Genomic DNA, 20,618 nt, shown 5'->3' with positions numbered 1-20,618 from the left:
AAGTAATTATTTAAATATTTATGACTTTCAGTCCAATAAATTTCAATTTGCTGTTTATCAAATTTATATAACTGCCCAAATTTATATATCTCACCAGAAATGACTGGGTGGTACACAATCTTAATAAGAAAAAGTATTTTCTAGTAGTTCATAATTGTTGTACATATTTTCATTAGTGCAGTCAAATTTGTGACTTGTGTGTTCCATATTAGTAGTATTCAGACAAGAACTTTAGCAAAGAAGTAGTTCCATTATGGAATATCCTTTAATTTAATTTTATTTTCTTGCTACCAAGAAAATAAACTGAAATTATCATTGTATCATTTTTATTTAAGCCTTGTAGTTTTAGTGTTGTTTTACTTTAATTATTTTTATGACTTTATATATTTAATGACTCAACACTGACCATAATGATAAAAAGCACTTTCTGTCAAACTGATCAGACATGGTTAATTTAGTCATGTGTGCTCAGTTCATTTTTCTTCAATCACATAAATTTGACCATGTCACATGCCAATCTTGGCTAAAATGTGGTTGGTTAGATTCAGTGACGTGCACACAAAATCTTTGAATTGGCCAGTTAGCCCTAAAGACTTAAAGCATCATGTTAACAGTAACTTTTCCACCAGCAAGGCAATTGCAGTTATTGATTGAAGGATAAGAATATTTAGAGTTTACCTTCACAACTTGTATGCTAATGATTACAAACTTTCACAGCACCCTACTAAATTTTGCTTAAAGAACCAGCAAGAGAATTTAGGAATCTGGATCCCCCCCAAAGTTTTGGGCAAACCTTTTTCATAAAAACAAGATGGTGAAATAAATTCCATAAAGAAGCCAGTTTGTTCTTAGTATCTATTTCAGTGAAGTTCTCAATACTATTATGGTTGGTTGCACAATCAGCCAGATATTTGGAGTGGATTTGGTATTTTTATCCACCTATCAAGTGCTTTCTGGACTTTGGATAGACAGATGTTTGTTTGAAGGTGTGATGATGATTATATGATTATTATTTGGTGTACGGTGATGATAAATAATTTGCAATTCACAATCTAAGACTGGTGAAAGCATAATAACCCAAGTCCTAATCAAGGACCTAAGAATTATTAAGATAGCACCTAAGGGTATGCTGTAGGCCAGTGATGGCTAACCTTTCCGTCCTCGCATGCCATAAGGCAATGCATGCAGGGGGCATGCCCCCTGCGCATGCGCACATGACCGTGCAGCTGTGCGCATGCAAGTGAACCCCCACGTGCAATGTGTTTCTGCACATGCCCCCCCCCCCACGCACATGTAACTTGTTCCCAGGAGTTTTTACTACATTTTAATCTAAAGAGCAGAGTTTCCAATGATTTTGGCAAGTTGGTCATGATGTTGCTTGTTAAAAGTTTGTGAAATGTTGCTGTTCACGGAATTTTTTTATGATATAAAAATGTGAAATCACAACTGCCACATTTATCTGGTATTGGTTTTCATATGTACTAGTTTTTCCCAAGAATCTGGGATGTCATAATGTATTAGTATAGTATATTTTTATCACTTTTTAATTATTTATAAATAACTCAAGGTATCCTGGTTTCCAAGCCTCATGCTGATACTTGCAGGAATTGACAGATGGAAATTTTGTCAGTGCACAGAATTTCTGTTCTTTTATCCCATCTTTGTATTTGGCCAACCCAAAGCTTTGGAATTTATCTAATGTCCCTGCTTCCTACTTTCCTTTTTTGAATAGTTTGCCAATGGTACTTGCATAACTGATCTTTTTTCCTTCTTTTGTTTCCTTCTGTAGATCCTCAAAATAATCAGTTGCTGGCAATTAGTTAAAGGCCACCTCTGATCGTGTATATAAATAGATGTGTATTCCCTTTTTTTACATGACTGAGGGAATAAGTTATCTACATTTCAAACAGTAAAAATGTTTTGGATATGGTTTTTTATAAAAGATAACTCTTAAATGATATTGTTTCATTCACAATGGATTCAGGAATGTGGAATCCCAGGATTTCAAAGATAAAAATTCCAGATTTTTAGGGATGGGTGGGGAGGCAATACTTAGATTGAACTGAAACAAACATAGTTACTATTGCTTCCATTAATATATTAGCATAGTATGCTATGTATTTATCATAATGGAGTTTTTAAAACAGTTCTATCCCAGCATTGAAATGTAATGGTAGATACTGTGTGCATCTTCTTTATTAATGTTTTAAGTTATGGTGCTAAAATAAACAGAATTATTAAAACACTTGAGGCTTTGGTTTGCTTTTGCATTTATTTAATTTTTAAACCAGGCTTTTAAATTTATCTGTAATGTTAAACTCTCATTATAAGTTAATTAAAGGCCTCTTTTACTTTATAATATTTCATAATAAAACAATTAACTGCAAATAGGCAATTAAATATACATTTTCAGAAATAGGTACCTATATATTATCTACACATAGTAGTAAATGAATTAAATTTTTATTATATTTCTATGGCAGATTCTGTATAAATGATAGTTGCTATAGTGATAACTATTCTTAAGAGTCTAGCATAATGCAAGGTACTAGGAAGTCAAGGAGAGTTGTTGTCATTTTGTGCCCTACTTCTCTTTTCTTTGGTGGCAATTGTTGCAAGAAGCATGCTAATCTAACTAGTCATTGGTCTAAATCAGGGTAGGGAACTTGGCTCTTATCACTTATGGACTTCAATTCCCAGAATTCCTGAGTGAGCCATAAAGGTTCCCCTTCCTGGCCTACTGGTTTTTCAGTTGTGGGGGAAATCAATTTTGACTTGAGCGGGACTGTTTAATATACAAATGTTGGACATATAAAGAATATATAAAGAATATGTCCTACATTTGTATATTAAACAGTCCCATTCAAGTCAAAATGATTCCCCACAACTGAAAAGTAGGCCAGGATGGGGAACCTTTATGGCTCACTCAGGAATTCTGGGAAAAGTCCATAAGTGATAAAAGAGCCAAGTTCCCTACCCTGGTCTAAATCTAGGAGGGCTCTTGGTACGTTAGTGCCCTGAATCTACCTTCCTTAGACAGTATCATACTATCCAGCTTCTAATTCAATAGTCTTAACTTTCTAGCTGCACCATTTCAGTGTTTTGATGGCAGTGGCTGGAATTCAGTTGAATGTTGAACTCCTTAGTGTAAGTGTAAGTGAAACCACTTGATTAGTTACTGTTCCAGGAGAATGATGATGGTTCTTCAAGGTCCTTCAGATCTTTTGCCTTTTTTATTTTTTTTTAAGGAACATGCATGGTATGTCCCTCAAAATAATGGTATGTTATTGCTATTACATACAGAGATGCCAGTCAGTGGAGAGCATACCCACTTGAATCTGAATGGCCGGAGGCCCTCCAGAAGCCGGAAACAGGCCCACTTTCCCCCTCCCAGAGCCTCCGCGTGGACCCTGCACTTACCTGCATCCAAAATGTGCCGCGTGGAGACTCCTGGGAGGGGCGGGGTGGGCGGGGCCAGCAGGTCAGTTCAAATACGGGTTCAGCGAATCAGGTGAAAATTTAACATCCGGTTCGCCTGAACCGGTCCAAACCAGTCCCTGTATTTGTCACAAATTCCATTTAAATCTCAAAAGTATCTAATATGTAGGTAGTTTGATGGAGGCAAATTCTTTGCATGCTATTAGCATAGCATTTATGCATGCAGTTTATAATTTAAATTCCTATGTCATTCCTTTTTTCAAGAATACAAGAAAAGGCAATTATTTCCCAAGTGAATAATTCTTTTCAGCTGTATACATGTTATTGTTTAATTTTCCTTTAATAATAGAACAATGCTTTTCCAAGACCAAAATATCATGAACATTAGAAGTTAAAACAACACATTTTTTATCAAAGCATATTTGCTAGTTACTTTAAATAAACATGTTTCAGCTGGTAAGCACAAAGATAAATGTATTGTTTAAAATAAATCATTTCCCCCTCTGGATTTATTCTTAACAATTAAAAAAGAACAAAAATAATGTAGCATTTTTAGCAACCTGTTAGATAACACTTAAATTTATATCATTTTATATGGTTTTTTTAAAAAGAAATGTGTGCAGACAAAGCAAAAAATATTTTTAAAACATTAATTTAATTAGAGTATATTTCTCTTCCCTAAAAGGCAGGGATTGGAAGGGGTTCTAATATCATTGCTCTTTGTATTAGCGCCAGATTATTTCAATTGCTTATTTATTTCTACTTTAAATATGACATAATTTTTCTTCTCTTTGTAGATTTAGGAATGTAATTGTTTTGAATGTAGGTCTTCTCATTTTATAGAGGCATAAAATTTATAAGCAGTTTATATTTCTTTTTTCATAGTGCCCTTGATAAAGGCATCATTTGAAATGCACTGAACTAAAGTTTATTCAGGAATACAGCCATAATTATGATAGCAAAGACTGAAGTAACCCAAATAGTTGGTCCAATGCTGTTATCAAACCCAGGATATTAAATCAATTTCCCAGAATTCTTGCTTCCCACCTCTCAGACACAAATAGAAGGATGAGAATAGGAGACGCCATTGGAGACGGCTTCTTTCCACTGTACCTTATAAAAATTCCTACAGATGCTTCTGGTTGCATGTAAATTATTATTTTTTCTTTTGGTGGAACTCCAGGATTCCATGGAACAAAATTTGAAAAAATCCTGCCATAGACAACATACAGTTCCAATGAGAGAGTATTGAACTGTCTGGACATAGCAAGTTGCCTCCAGGTAGAAGCTGTTGTATAATCTAGGGCAGGGATGTCAAACTGATTTTCATTTGAGGGCCACTTGAGGGTTGTGTTTGACCTCGGGAGGCATGGCCAGCATGACGTCACTCGTGTCGGGGGTGTCTGTGGTGGCCCAAGAGCTCTGCCAATGAAAATAGACTTCTGGGCCCCATTTTCGGCTATGATGGCTGCCTGCAGCCTTCTGCTAGTAAAAACAGCTTGGCCCCGCATGTGCCCCCCCCGAGCTTTGTTTTTGTTGGAGGGTTGCAAGAGGCCATCGCAGCCAAAAACAAAGTGTGGGATGGCTGTATGCAGCCCTCCCAAACTCCATTTTCGCTGGCAGAGGCACCATGAGCTGGTCCTTCACTGTTTCCAGGGTGGCCACATGAGCCAGATCTAGCTACCCCGCAGGTCGGATCTGGCCCGTGGGCCTTGAGTTTGACATCCTTGATATGGGACCTTCTATAGAAAAGGATAGACAAACATTTTACACTACATGAAAATAAAGCAGTAAGATATTGTTCCAGGTATTGTTTCTCATCCTCACAGCTTTAAGATGTGTGTCCCCAGCAAAAGGGGATTCTGGAAACGGAAATCTTAAAGCTACTTAAGGTGAAAAACACTGTTTTAGATACAACTAAAAGTCTCCACTATGAGCAACGTAAGTGGTCTATATGGAATTTGTTCACGAATTCACCCTTACTAATTCTTAATGATATAGTGCATTAAATTATTAACATGTTTTAATTTTTTGATGCTTTGTAATACTTGGCTGCTAAATGTTACAACGTTGGCTTGAAAACTGAATTTTTTTAAGCCAGCAAACTGATCTGGTCTGGAGAACATAAAAGAGGAATCCTCCGTTAATTTTGAGTATGAAATAGCTAATGTCTTTTGTTAAGAAGAGAGGAGAGGGAGAGAGAGAGACTTGCAAAAAAAAAAGTAGAAAAAAAATGAAAGGACAATGAAACTATACCAAAAGTACATTTCAATTGAAATCTGTTAAATTAACAAGGTAGAATTACTATCCTCCAAATAATGTAAAAAGGTACAAAGGCAGAAATATGTAATAATAAGCTAAAAATGACAGCAAAGTTGATTATATTACATATTTAACATTTTACCAAAAAGGAACATAATTAGTTTCCAATTAAAATGAAGTAGAACTTTCTAAAAAATATCCATATAATTTTATCAGATTGTTCAATGCATCCATGTTAGCCAGAAATATCAACACAAGGTCAGTTAAGCATTTAAAAAAAATATTTAGAACAAAAAATGTTTCTTAGGCATACTGTTTGATTTAGCTTGAACTTTCTAAGCCTGTTGTGAGTAAAATTGATGTATTTTGTCATTTTAAAAGAGCTCATGTAAGACTCCATATGATCTCCTAAAAGTGGCTATCCATTGTTGAGTGGAGTAAAATTTAGGATGTTTCTTCCTTCTATAATTACTCTGAAGAGCAGAGTGTTTGCTGAGGAATATATCATCCTTCTTGTGGATTTTCTGTAATAAATGCATGGCATTATGCAAACAAATAATTGAACTCGAAAAGCGCTTGGTCTGATCTATTACAACTTTTCTAATATTCTTAAACTTACAGTTTTATATAGATGGCTCACAGGAAAGCAGAATGTGTCTTAAAAATTCCTATCAAAAGAAACCATGCCCTTTATAATAGAACAGGGATTTTGAATATCCAAATATTATTTTAAGTAGTGATGTGCTACAATATAGTCAGCTTACTATTTTCCATGGATTCTTGAATATGTAGCATCATTGCAGAATGGTAGCCTCCAAGTATACCATCGGGGTGCCTTTGATGGCTAGAAAGGTTATGGACAACTCCACGGTTGCCCTTATGATGGCCAGAACCACTGCTGTTCTTGGGGGAGACTGTTTGGCCCCTATAAAGTTGAGCTTGATGTTCACATAACCCAAATTTGCTAAGCAAGATGAAGATATCTCTTCGGAATGCTTTGGTAAAGATAGCATAAAGGAATGGGTTAGCACAAGAGTTGAGTGGATAGAACAAGACCAGTAGAATTTTTGAGTTGCTGACTGTTATTAAGGGTCTGCTTATAACAGCAGATAAGGCATAGAATGAGATTGGTGCCATACATAAAAAGTCAGTAAAAATTAGCACAGCCATCCTTTTTGCAATGATTGTGTCTTTGTCCCCTGACTTGTATTGGGGATTCCGTACTGTAATATAAATTTTAATATAGCAAGCACAAATGATGATGAAAGCAACGATGTTCAACAGCAAAATAATTATAATGTAAGCTTGATCCATCGGTGTTTCAGTGTCCATGGGAAGGCAGATGCTAACTTTTCCATAACTACTGACTCCAATCAAAGGTAAAAGGGCAAGAAGGAAACATATCAGCCAACCACCCAACATAATAAAAGATGCATGCCAAAGGCGGATTTTTTTATCTAAGCGCATGGCAAAAGTAATAGCGTACCACCGTTCCAGTGTGATTGTAGTCAAAGTAAAGATTGATAACTCACTAGCAAAGACAGTAAAAAAGCCAGCTGTGCTACAACCAGGTCCAGTTTGCCAATCAATGGCATAGTTATAATACTCTGATCTAGTATAAAGATCCACTGACGCAATCAAGAGAAGATACAATCCCATACAAAGATCAGCAAAGGCCAAGTTACACATCAAGAACCGTGGGACAGTCAACTTGTAATGGCTAGTGAGTAAGATAAAGAGAACAAAAACATTGCCCACAATGGCCAGCAAGTTTACAAACCATACCACTATCCTTAAAAATCTGTACCCCATTACATCTTCACAGGGGTTGAATTCATCAGGCCCGGGGCTGCAACTAATATCATCATTACCTGTACAGATAATATAATCATAATGACTATCAAAAGTCACAATATTCTCTTGGGGGTTCTTGAGTTCTTGACCAAATCCATCTTTATTGTTATGTTCTTCAAAGAAGACATAATAACGTGAATTTCCATGAAGGTCTCTAAATTTGGAATTCTCATCATGAACAGCAACAGTGTGATCTGAATCATCATCCACATAATCTTGATACAAAGGAGCCCTGAAGGTATTGGAAGATCTTCTCTTGCGAATGCTGAGATTGTTAGTTTGATTACACAGCAAGAACTCCAAGATTCTAAAGGAGCAATAGAAAGCATGATTAATAAAAGAAGTAGCTTATCTAGAGAAAGCAAATTAATCAGTGGGGAATATTTATTGTGAGCTAAGGCAACATTATTTGAGAAAAGTGTAGCGTTCTAGCTTTGGAATAAAGCTACAATTCTAAGCTGTAATTACGATAATGACATTTTGATTAGACAACTATTCCTTTAAGAAAACTATTATCCATTTAATTATACTTTAGTGTTATTACACTGCTTTTGCTTTTATTTCCGTTTATTATAACAAATGGCTATGCTTTCTTTCCTTTATAAAATTCTTTTGTACAGTTTACAGTAAACATCATGCTTCAGAACAAATGTGATCTAAGCTTATTAAATTGGAGCAACCATTGAGCATAAAATCTACTTTAAAGAAGTTCAAACAGTATTTAAAGATGATAATTTAGTCCATGGTGAAGAGGTGGACTTCATTTGACACTTAAATAAACATGAGATTGACTTTCTATGGAGAGGATTTGAAAGTCTGAGTGCATTACAAATGTTCACCCTCTCATTTGCATCACTTCTGATGTGGAGAAAGGTTGAAGAGGTTTCTGAAAGTACATTTCTATTGTTGGACAGGTTCATGAGCCAGGATAAAATTCCTTAGATAGTTGGATTCTAACCAATTTGGAATTTAATACCATTTTTAAAACTTACCCCTTAGCTTTCTTCCAGTTCTTGAAAGCACAACAGTGACTTGGGTATGACAGAGCAGCATAAGTTAGATAAGGAAAAGTTTTTACTGAGGGGAGTTTCTTTAGAGTCCAGGTATTTTGAGCCATCAGTTCTTTCAAGTTTTCTAATCCCCTTTCTGGCAGTGTAGTGATACATGTCTGGGAGACATCACTTAAAATGTACACAGAGGAAAAATTAAGGACAATTAATAATGTCAGTTTCTCATAAAAATTTAATTTTATTTAATTTATATGCTATACAACTGTCAAATGCTTTAGAAAAATTAACAAATCCAGAAATTAAGAGCAACATGTAAAACTACAGGCTACATGGTTTGTTTATAACTGAACCAGTTTCTTCCTAAGTACTATATTTTCTATAAAGAATAATGCACTCCTAGCCTCGATATTAGATTGCCCCTAGACTTTAGGAATTTTTTTTAGTATGCAGCCTAAGCAAGTATGATTTTAGAATGTGACCTAAAGACCTTTTCTTTCCATACCATCACCAAAATGGTTAGCATTTTCTCCATTTTGGCATGGCTTTCCTTGTGCTGCTTCACACCCTCTTTCTCCTTCTTTTAGACAGAAATTCACTGGACTTTTTATGCTGAGAGGCATCTGACATCTAACACTATGGTTGTTTTTAACTGGCAAAATATTTTTAAACTTTTGCTTGACTTAATATTTCTGAATTATCTTTGGCCAGTTGACTTATAATTTGAAAATTTTAAACTTCAAAATAATAATATCACACAGCTAGGGAAAAACCAGGAAAACTTTCTTCTTTAAAGAAAATCAAAGTTAATACATTCAAAATAATTTACAAGCCATGCAAAACAATTATAAGAAGAATAATCCAGTTCAGCTGAAAATAAATTGAAATCATTCAAAAATTACAATCTCTCCCTCCCTCCCTCCATAATGAAAGTGACTCGGATGTCTTCCCATTTGTTAGTTCACACCTGCTCCTATGCCTACCTGCCTTAGCATCTTGGGTATCCTGTTTCCCCGAAAATACAACCTACTCTGAAAGTAAGTCCAATCTTGATTTTTACATGTGCACCCAATATAAACCCTATCCCCCAAAATAAGCCCTAATTAAGACCCCGCCCATTTGAGTGCACGGGTAAATATTAAGCTAGGATGGGGATGGAGAGGTGGAGCTGCCCTACTACTTACCTTTGGACAGTTTTAGCCAGGCCTCGCACACCCTGACACTTGCCTTGCTGGGCCATTTCTTCTGCAGTTTTCAAGGCTGGTGCGGCTTTCCTGAAGGCCTCTGTAGCTGATAGCAAAGCTCCAGATTGATCCACAGTTCTGTTACCCACTGCATAGGCCTTCAGGAAAGCCTTGCAGGCTGCAGAAGAAGAGGTTCCTGAAGGCCTCTGGCAACAAAAAGGAGGCCGGGGCAATGCACGCATGTGAGGTTAGTCAGTGGATGACATCCCCCGAAAATTTGGTGGCAAACCCCCCCCAAAAAATAAGACAGGGTCTTATTTTTGGGAAAACAGTACTATAGAGATTGGAAATACCAGTTGGTTAAGGCGTTATGTAAGACAGTAATACTTTTAGCAATGTATATTTTGTACTATCTTTGCACCTTATATTTGTAGAATCTTCATAATATTAAAAGTTATATTTGTTGCTATTATATAAACCATTCCCACCCAAAAAAAAAAAACCAATAGTTTACCACTGAGAGCTCTGGATAGCATCCATGGTACTTGCTCCTCAAATTTTAACACATAATCATAACCTTATTTGGTAGCCTGGGTTGTGTGTTTCCATGGCGGAAGAAGAACTGAACCACTCATGGTCCAGCAACTTATATGTAACCCAGAATATTCCAATTCTATTTTTGGCCCATTCAATTTTGCAAGAAAAATAATAATAAAGGAGCAGATTCCTCCATGAAGAAGATGTAAGAATCTGAAGCTTGTTTTCATGTATACCTAGAGGTAGGCTTGAAAAAACTTAAAGTGAAATGTGATTATCCTGCATCAGGTATTAAACAAGAATTATAACTTTGCACTCATGCCAGAAGCTCCAAGGCACTTTCAGGCTGAAAGGATTAGCCGGTGACATCACCGTTGCCCTGGGGAATGTTCAGATGGGGGTTCCTTTCTTGTCCCCGGCAGAAGCTGACGTGAAGGACAAGAACTCCAACCCCACCCCACAGCAGCTCTGGGGTCTCAAATGTGGCTTGTGAACCTCCTGCTCAGCATTTCAACAACTTGAGCTGTTGTGCTCCTAGAATTATAACTGAAGATGCGAAAAGAAATGGTGTATGGAACACAGTGAAGAATATGGTGACCAAATTATTATTTGCATCATGAATTCAATACATTATATTTTTAGTGTAATTGACAAACAGGAATTGTCTCACGGGACTCTTTGTGGTGATGGTATCTAAGCGTTTTGACTTTCACTCCTCACTGGCTGACTAAGTGGAGGCTTAAGAATTCAATTTATACCTTCTGAACTGCTATTACTTTAATCTGTAAGTATATAATAGGTCCTTTGCTTAGGCCCAAATCTAATAGGTTTTTGAGTGCTCTTCCAAGTTTTGTCAGTCCATGTTTGACTAGAGTAGATGCCGTAACCTTGATTGCTACCACATTTTATGAAAAAGTGGTATCACTAATGCTGGAGATTTTTCGTCTACAGTATGCTTCAGAATTCCCATCTTTTTGACATGGGAATTCTGTTGTCCATTATGAACTTCTACTATTATTGCCTTTAACAATCTGCTGCTCTGTCATTTTTATTTTTTCCTATTATTTAGTCTTTGCAAACAGCTCTATAATCCAATTATAAGCAACATACACATTTACAAACAAATAGGTGTTTAATTCTACGTATGACTCTCTTAAATAAGACATTACTTAACTAATCATACTGACATTCTTTAACATTCAGAAGAAACTGAAGTTCTCAAGTCAGTTTCCTTAGGTGCTTCTGTGTACAAACCAGTAAAATAATAACCCTGCTAAGATGAATAGTTAGATGAGCAAAGCAGAAGCTTAATATTTACTGGATTTTTTTTCTGTTCCCAAGTACGTTATTCCTTTCATATTCCATGATTTCATGGTGGTGGAATGTGAAGAAGTTCCAGAATATTAGTCTACAGTATAAACATTACTATTATCATTTAATGTTTATGCTTAAAAAAAAACACCAAAAAAGTTGATTGTATGAACAGTGCTGAAGCCAATCTGACCATCACAATTAAAAACAAAACCAAATTAGAGCCATAAGGATTTCCTTAGACAAAATAGATAGATATAAAATGTGCATGGTTAACCACAACCTGAAAATTGGCATGGTCATAAAAGCTGCATTTTGTAGTCCACAATGATGTTGGGAAGGCTGCATGAGTTCCTTTGGCAGGATACAACGTTTGATCCTTGCTGTAGGATAATCTAATGGAAATTTCTTTTGGAAAGATATAACTGCCCAAGAATTCAGTTTCTCTTCAAATCAAGCTCTGAGTGACCCAGCCTTTACTTGATCCTTTTTGCTTTTCTTAGATGCTTTGGCACCTCTGTACTGGTGATGCCTACCAATGGTGTCTTCTCTAAACCTGTTGGAACTAACCTCTCTCTCAGAAAAAAAGAAAGCCTTGCACTCAGTAATGTGTGTTTCATATGTGCTTCAAGACTGAATCAATACAGATGACCTTTGTTATTTGGGATTTTACTAGCTATGATTTTACATTTCTGTGATTGATAAAATAAGTTCTCAGTTTTTGAGTCCCAGTTTCTGCAACATACATCTTGGGTGGGGGGATTGGATTAGATGACCTACAAGGTCCCTTCCAACTCTGACTATCTGTTAACTGCCATCTGTCAGAAATGGTATAGGGTCTCCCGCTTAGGTGGGGAGTTGGACTAGATGACCTACAAGGTCCCTTCCAACTCTGATTATCTATTATCTGTTATCTATACAAACATACATACATACATAAATACATACATAGATGCATGTATGTATATAGGGGGCAGGATAGCTCAGCAATTAAAGATACTGAGCTTGCCATCCCAGGTTCGAGATCCCAGTGCCACACAATGAGGTGAACTCCCGTTCTCTGCCCCAGTTCTTGCTACCTAGCAGTTTGAAAGCATGCAAATGCAAGTAGATATATAAGAACCACTTTGGTGGGAAGGTAACAGTGTCCGTGCACCTCGGTATATAGTCATGCTGACCACACGACCACAGAAATGTCTTCAGATAATGCTGTCTCTCTTGGCTAAGAAACAAAAATGAGCACTGCCCCCTAGAGTCGAACATGATTGGACAGGGGAAATCTTTACTTTTAGAATAGAATAGAATAGAATAGAATAGAATAGAATAGAATAGAATAGAATAGAATAGAATAGAATTCTTTATTGGCCAAGTGTGATTAGACACACAAGGAATTTCTCTTGGTGCAAATGCTCTCAGTGTACATAAAAGATACATTTATCAAAAGTCAAGAATCATAAGGTACAACACTTAATAATAGTCATAGGGTACAATAAGCAATCAAATCATACTAGGAAACAGTCAATATAAATCGTAACGATACAAGCGATAAAGTTACAGTCATACAGTCACAAGTGGGAGGGGATGGGTGATAAGGAGTGATGAGAAGATTAATAGTAATAGTACTGCAGACTTTGTAAATAGTTGGACAATGTTGAGGGAATTATTTGTTTAGTAGAGTGATGGCATTTAGGAAAAAACTGTCCTTGTGTCTAGTTCTGGTGTGCAGTGCTCTACAGCAGGAATCACCAACCTTTTGGATCTCAGGAACCACCAAACTCATAATTTTAAATCCCATGGACTACTAATATGAATTTTGACTGACGATGGCTTGCTGACATTGGTGGGAAAGTTGGTCCCATATTCCAGAGCTGCAGTAATCACAGGACTGGCCCTTTGGTCATCCCAGAGCAGCTTCTCCAGTCCATGGCAGGCCAGGGCACACAGGTGGAGGAGCAGCTGCTCCAGGATGACCAAAGGGCCAGTCCTGTGATTACTGCAGCTCTGGAATATGGAACCGACTTTCCCACCAACGTCAGCAAGCCACCCCCTGGTGAATTTCACTCCCCCGCTGTTGGTCTTACCTCCTCTCGCATGGCTCTACTCAAGGTAAGGTTTGCGCTTGGCTCTAAGGGTGGGGGCCATGTGGGTGGCGCAGCCTTGTGTTCCTGCACAGCCTGAATTAATTGCTTTGGGGGGACGTTTCTCTGCAGACCACCAACTTTTTTTGTGGGCCACCAGTGGTCCCCAGCCCACTGATTGACAACCACTGCTCTATAGCGTCATTTTGAGGGTAAGAGTTGAAACAGTTTATAGCCGGGATGTGAGGGGTCTGTAAATATATGCGAAAAATTGCAGAGACGCTTTTAAGTAACGTACGTTTCTCCAAGTCCAAGGTCTTGTTATTCATAGTTTCTAGACTGGCAAATAACCTCATGGATAATAAGGGACCTATATTTGATTTATTTACATTGAGATCCAAAATAGTATGTCAGGAATATAGAATCTAGCTTTTATCCTGTTCAGCATACTAACTGCACCAATAGTATTGAACCAATCCACAGGCTAGAAACAAACATGCTAATCACATAATTTTTTTCTTTCTGTAATGAATAATTGCTCCTGCATTGATTATACAATCAAATATACTTACTGAATTAAATCTATTCTTCCTCTCAGCTTGTATACTAACCTCCAAGTAAATTAGTATCTGTGTGAATGTTCAATAAATTATTTCTATGTTGATGAAAAAAATGTGAGTCACCCTGAAATTGCCAAATCTACTGATGTCAGAGAGTTATTGACTATTTTTCTGTATTTCTCCAACTGCTGATAGCTATCCTTAGGAAGAAAATGAAGCCTCTTTAGGGAAGCAGATTTAGAACTGGAATAAATGTTTCATTTGTGGTCATAATATCACAGATGAATTTGGAACAATACATTACAATACATTGTTGATGATCATTGTTACATTGTTGATGATCATTGTTGATGATCCAAACTCAGTCAAGGACCTTGGAGTACTCATCTCTAATGATCTAAGTGCTAGAGCCCACTGTAACTACATAGCCAAAAAGGCATGAAGAGTTGTTAACTTAATCCTATGTAGCTTTTTCTCTGGTAATATCACACTACTAAATAGAGCATACAAAACATTTGTTAGACCAATACTTGAATACAGCTCATCAGTCTGGAACCCACATTATGTATCTGATATTAACACAGTTGAGAAAGTCCAGAAATATTTCACAAGAAGAGTTCTCCACTCCTCTACTCGTTGCAGAATACCTTATGCCACCAGACTTGAAATTCTAGACCTAGAAAACCTAGAACTACACCGCCTTTGGTCCGATCTAAGTATAGTATATAAAATCATACATTACAGTGTCCTACCTGTCAACGAATACTTCAGCTTCAACCATAACAATACAAGAGCACACAATAGATACAAACTCAAGGTTAACCGCACCAAACTTGACTGCAGAAAATATGACTTCAGCAACAGAGTGGTCAATGTTTGGAATACTCTACCTGACTCTGTGGTTTCTTCCCCAAACCCCAAAAACTTTAACCTTAGACTGTCTACTATTGACCTCACTCCTTTCCTAAGAGGTCTGTAGGGGGCGTGCATAAGCGCACCAACATGCCTACCGTCCCTGTCCTATTGTTTCTTTTATTTTTCTTATGTGTATCCATTTCATGTATTCATAACTATGTTTATGCTTATACCTGTTATCTTGTAAGCAATTGACAAATCAAATAAATTAAATAAATAAACAATATGTTCAGGTTATTAAGCTCATTTTGTTTGTGCTGAATTTGTCCAGCTCTTGAGCTCTTTATTTAGAGCTGAGGCAACCGTGCTAACTAACACAGTAAAGTAGCTCTCAGAAAGTTCACTAAGTTGTATTGCAAAGGGAAACAAATACATGATCTTTCTTCTAATTCGTAACAGAATTGTTTTTTGTTACTCCAGTTTCTTCTGCTTCATTGCTTCCTTGTATTTGAGGATGAATACAGTTTCATGACTAGGAAAGAAGAATAACATCCAATAATATCTAACAAAGGTATTTTTACAGCTGGGTGCACTGTAACCTCTGTTCTGAAAGGGTTGTAATAGGGGGAAAGTGGGGAAAGCAAAAAATACACCTGTTCAAAAAAGAATGAGAGCAAAACATCTTTCTGATTGTTTTCAAGGAAAAAAAACATAGACATGTCATCCCTAGATAGACTCCATGAAGCCCCCCATGCAATTCATAATTGTGAAATATACATAACATGATAGATGGTAGGTAGATAAGCAGCAGAAAAGCCAACAACGATAAGACTAGCAAGCCTTCTAAGATAATAAGTCTACAGTCTGTTGGCCTTGTATCATTTCCTAGTCACCTTACAGCAAGAACATGATGAATGCATGAGTAGATAGCTCATGCCTTTAGCATTATAATTATTAAGATAATCAGAGACCTAACAATCATTACCCAATGTTAATTTCTGAATAACACTAGAATAACTTAATATATTCTTCCCCATTACTTACAGTAGGCTTGGACCACTTTGAACACTCAAAAATGCATCTTCATCAATAACTCTTAGATATTTGTTCTTATGCAGGTACCTGCAGAGAAACAGTAACATTAACTTTTTAGTGCTTAAATTAGAAATTTTAGTCAAACAAAAGTCTTAAATTGCAACAATCAAGGGGATTTCTAAAAATTAGCAATTAAATATTTAGATCAGCTATCAGCTTAAAGACAAGTAAAGATAAATTTAGGTTCCAATTTGAAAGGCTAGGAAGTTAACAAGGCAAATAAGATAAGAAAAATCTTATCTACCCTAACCTCCATTTCCACCACTGTGTTGTCATGGATTGAACAGAAAGTCAAAAAGTAAAGCTACTAAATTTGGGCTGCAAAAATCTGGATGAAACTAACTAATAATATGTGATACATCTCTTTTCCAAGCAGGTATCATTCACAACATCACATTATTAAACAGGAGTTCTTAATAAGATAAAAAAGGCATTGTTGAGTTCTTAAAAGGCTCTTTATGATTCTGGAATTCATACTTCGTCAATATATAACCATACATAATCAAAGGGGGGCATATATTCTAATTAGATATATTTGTTTATAGACTAATACTTGCCAATTAAATGCTTAAATGACATATGGATATAATGTTCCAATATGAGCCATTAAAACCAAATCCCATTCTCAGACTAAAAACATCATTGTATCTGAGCTTCAGCATAAACTAGACAAAATTAGTGATGGAATGGGATTGTTGATCATTTAGACTATTTAAAGTCAAAGACATTTACAGTAACCCTCATTAAATGTGCTAGGTTGTTGGTTAAGGTGTACGTACAGTTTTCTGTAAATAACTCTTCTATAAATAACAGACTTTGATCCTGCTCTGGAAAAGATGCTCATTTACATGAAGTGGACATCCCTTTTATGACTGGGGATATGAGCCACGGTGATGCAGTGGTTAGAGTGCAGTACTGCAGGCTACTTCTGCTGACTGCTGGCTGCCTGCAATTTGGCAGTTTGAACCTCACCAGGCTCAAGGTTGTTTCAGCCTTCCATCTTTCCGAGGTTGGTAAAATGAGGACCCAAATTGTTGGGGGCAATATGCTGACTCTGGAAACCGCTTAGAGAGGGCTGTAAAGCATTGTGAAGTGGTATATAAGTCTAGGTACTATTGCTATTGCTATATACCTTGACTTAAAACTGAAATTGAGCCTAGAATTTCAATCATAAAACATCCTGATTGTTAGTAGAATCATCACATGGCTGATCTGATTTTTTTCTTTTTTTTTGCAGCGGTTATTAAGTGAATACCAGGGATTTTAAAGCAACTGATTTTTCATAATGCACAGGTGGTTTTTTTTTTTTTTTTTTTTTTTTTTTGCAGAAAATCAGAAGTAAATACTGGTTCCCAACAAAAAAAAAAACTGTTGAAAATCATAGTCACATGATTGCCATAAATGCAAGCCAGTTGCAGAGTAGACAAAATGAAACCATATGACTATTGAGGGGAGCCGTTGGGATTTTTGGTGTCCATTGTAACTTCAAATAGTTGCTATATTACAGACATATTTGACCCCATGTCAATGAATGAGGATGCAGACATGAACAGCACTATATTATGGACCAAAATGTTTGAGGCTTTTTCTTTTTTTTGTATGAATTTTCATGGCAAGAAGGAATTTAAACCACATTTTCAAATTTCTTGGCTCAAAATGGTGCAAAATATGCTGTAAATATTAACAATTTCTGGCTGGATGAAGTCTTGAAGGACAAAAAAAATTAAAATGATTTCTCCAATTGCCTATCTATGATTTATATTCTATGTAAGAAATGAATTATTAACATTTTAGGGTAAATTTTTTCTTTTCAATTTCGTAGAAAATAAATGGCATCAAAGATTCATTTATATAAATAAGTAATAGCAATATTACTAGCAATATATTCAGGTTTTAAGTCATAAGAATGACCAAGCCCTAAATGTTCTGTTGACAGAGATTATATGTTATTTCTACAGGTGTCAAAAGAGAACAACCTTGGGAAAAATATTACCTCTTTTTGGGAATCACGTAACACAATGTTAGAACTAAAAAAATCTCTGGGGTTCTGCATTCTGCATTAGTTACTTTACAGATAGCATAGTTAGTTTTTCAAATCAAGTACAGTATGGCAATTTTAAAAAGTATGGAATACAGTTCCAAAATGCTTAATTCTAAGAACACATAAAAATACCTGAATAAGTATTACTTTAGTAGAAAATGACCACATAGTATTGTGTAGAGTTATACGTTTATGCTTCTATCATTGAACAACTAATGTAATTCTGAAATTATTAAAATGGCAATTGTTGTAGATTATATATTCTAATAATAGTCATTAAATGGCACGTTCCATTCTCCGAATAAAAAACAATTTAGGGTTACGTTGTTGTGATTGTTGCTGTTTGAAAGTAAAAAGTTCCTAAAAAGTTGAAAAACAGCACAACGGATACATGGCACTGGTTAGCTTTCCACTAGAATAGTTTTGAAACATAGCAGTGTTTTTCATCATTTGTACCCATGTTTTATGAACTGGGTTTTGGTTTCCATTTTTATGTTACATAAAAATGTACAGTGATCACACAACAAATATCTTCATTGCAATTCAGATAATTTACAATAAAGTATTTGAAATAAATAAAAATGTTAAATGTTCCAAAAGTAGTTTAGAATGATTGTTTGAACTCCCATGGAGTTTAGTGGAACAATCAGAGTACCCATAGAAAAAATAGGGGAAGTAGCACAAATCTCAGGGTCTCACAAGATCTTCAGAGGTAACACAGATATCATTGTAAATACTTTTGTGGATCATCACCCACGTCATTAAATGCATATAATATAGTTCAGTGAAGATCTGGGACAGCAGATATATTTCCAGTTGATGCAGAAAATTTACACAGCTTGCAACTTTGTACATTGTTATTATATTCTCTTTCAATTGAAAATGGAACTGATAGCAAAGGGTTAACACCACTTAGGTCGTTCAGAAGGTCAGGCTAAGGTTTGGATCCAATGGGGAGGGGGAGCCCCTCCATCCACAGTCTTAGGTCTCCTTCTAGTGAAAAAGGTATTTTTCCTCTCAGCTCCATTTGGGCCAAGAAATACATTTACTGCCTTTGAAGTAACTGAATAAAATAAACTTAATGGGACTGAAAAAAAGATTGGAGTGAATAGCAGATTGTGAGAACATGCAGCAAGGAAAGAGCTATATTTCCCAGAAATTTTCTCCCACCCATTTGCTTCAGTGACTGGTCAGAGATCTGTAAGTTCCTTTGTGCAGAATCATAGAGGTCCCTAGAAGATCACTTTGGCCAGATCAGACTGAATGGTAGACAGGAAGCAGTGAAAAAAGTGTTACAAAATGTGCCTCTTTGTGGAGCTGCCTATATATTCCTTTTGGGGAATATTCCAATAATTGTTCTAGGAGGAGGGCATAAAAGAGATATATAATCCAACCTTGGACAGTCTTCAGTTTGCAGCCTGGTCTTTGGCAAAGAGAATGGCAGCATGTTATGGTGTACACTTAGGCACTGGAAAGCCAATTGTTAGTCAAAAATTAATCTAGCATCCACGCTTTGGGGGAAGCAAAACTTGTTTTGGAAATCTTCTGATGCAATGCTAGTAGACAGTAAAAATAAAATTAAGCTCTTACCATCAACAATAGAGAGCACCTAGTATCACATCATATAATTGGCTTCTTTTGAGTTAAAGTACAACCTTTATGCATCAAGGCAATCAAGGAAGCCGAAACTGGGGGTTTCTGGAAAGGGAAGAAGCAAGTCCAAGTCCTGGGATAAAAAAAACCCTTACTGATATCACAATTTCTCAGGCTGCCAGATTATGTCAAAGATTTTAGTATACCTGGGAATGAACTTGCCAGAACAGGTGAAGTTGCAGCACTGATTGGACATCTAAAATATTTTTTGTGACCATTTAGTGTGCATTAGTACAGTAAGTGGTTAATTTTTTATTTAATTTATTCAAAACAAAAACTAACCCATTTTAAAACTTTTTAACATGCTAATAATATGGTAACAATTTGTGGCTGAAAAAAATGCAGAAGGTGATTATGTCCAGCACGTATCTTTCTGAGAATGTTATTTTTTATCTTCTATGAAGAATAGCAGAAGAATATATCTTTTTCATAGATTTGAAAGTTGTTATTAATTTTACATTATACAATGATACGTTATATCAGTGGCCCCCAACCTTTTTTGAGCCAGGGACCAGTTTCACTATTATTTATTCTTCCACGGACCGGTACCTGAGTAACGCGAGATTCCACCGCATCAGGACGGCTCTTCGTCAAGCCGCCACCCCTCTCGACAAAACTAAGGCGTGAGCACCCAAAAGCCGCTTTCCAACTGAAAAACCGGAAGCACTTTCCAACCGAAAACCGGAAGCAACCGAAAACCCGGAAGCGCCGTCTAAACAAGATGGCGGTGCCCAAGCTTTGCG

The 20,618-nt window shown here is 36.3% G+C and overlaps 1 protein-coding gene across 1 annotated transcript in view; it reads right to left on the bottom strand.

Annotated features, from left to right (window-relative positions):
* Window positions 1-3,512: 3,512 nt before the first annotated feature.
* TSHR (thyroid stimulating hormone receptor) overlaps window positions 3,513-20,618 on the bottom strand; it is a 50,580-nt gene continuing 33,474 nt past the window's right edge. The window contains exons 9-11 of the mRNA XM_026664259.2: window positions 16,131-16,208; window positions 8,547-8,735; window positions 3,513-7,861 (exon numbers count right to left, since the gene is read on the bottom strand). Of these exons, the coding sequence (XP_026520044.1) occupies window positions 6,445-7,861; window positions 8,547-8,735; window positions 16,131-16,208 (1,684 nt within the window). The 3' untranslated portion in view covers window positions 3,513-6,444. The remainder of the gene's footprint in view (window positions 7,862-8,546; window positions 8,736-16,130; window positions 16,209-20,618) is intronic.

Source organism: Notechis scutatus, chromosome 1, assembly GCF_049901735.1.
Source record: "Notechis scutatus isolate UNSWTSFEM ecotype Mainland chromosome 1, rNotScu1.2, whole genome shotgun sequence".
NCBI classification, from domain to species: Eukaryota; Metazoa; Chordata; class Lepidosauria; order Squamata; family Elapidae; genus Notechis; species Notechis scutatus.
This window is presented reverse-complemented; position numbering and strand designations above follow the sequence as displayed.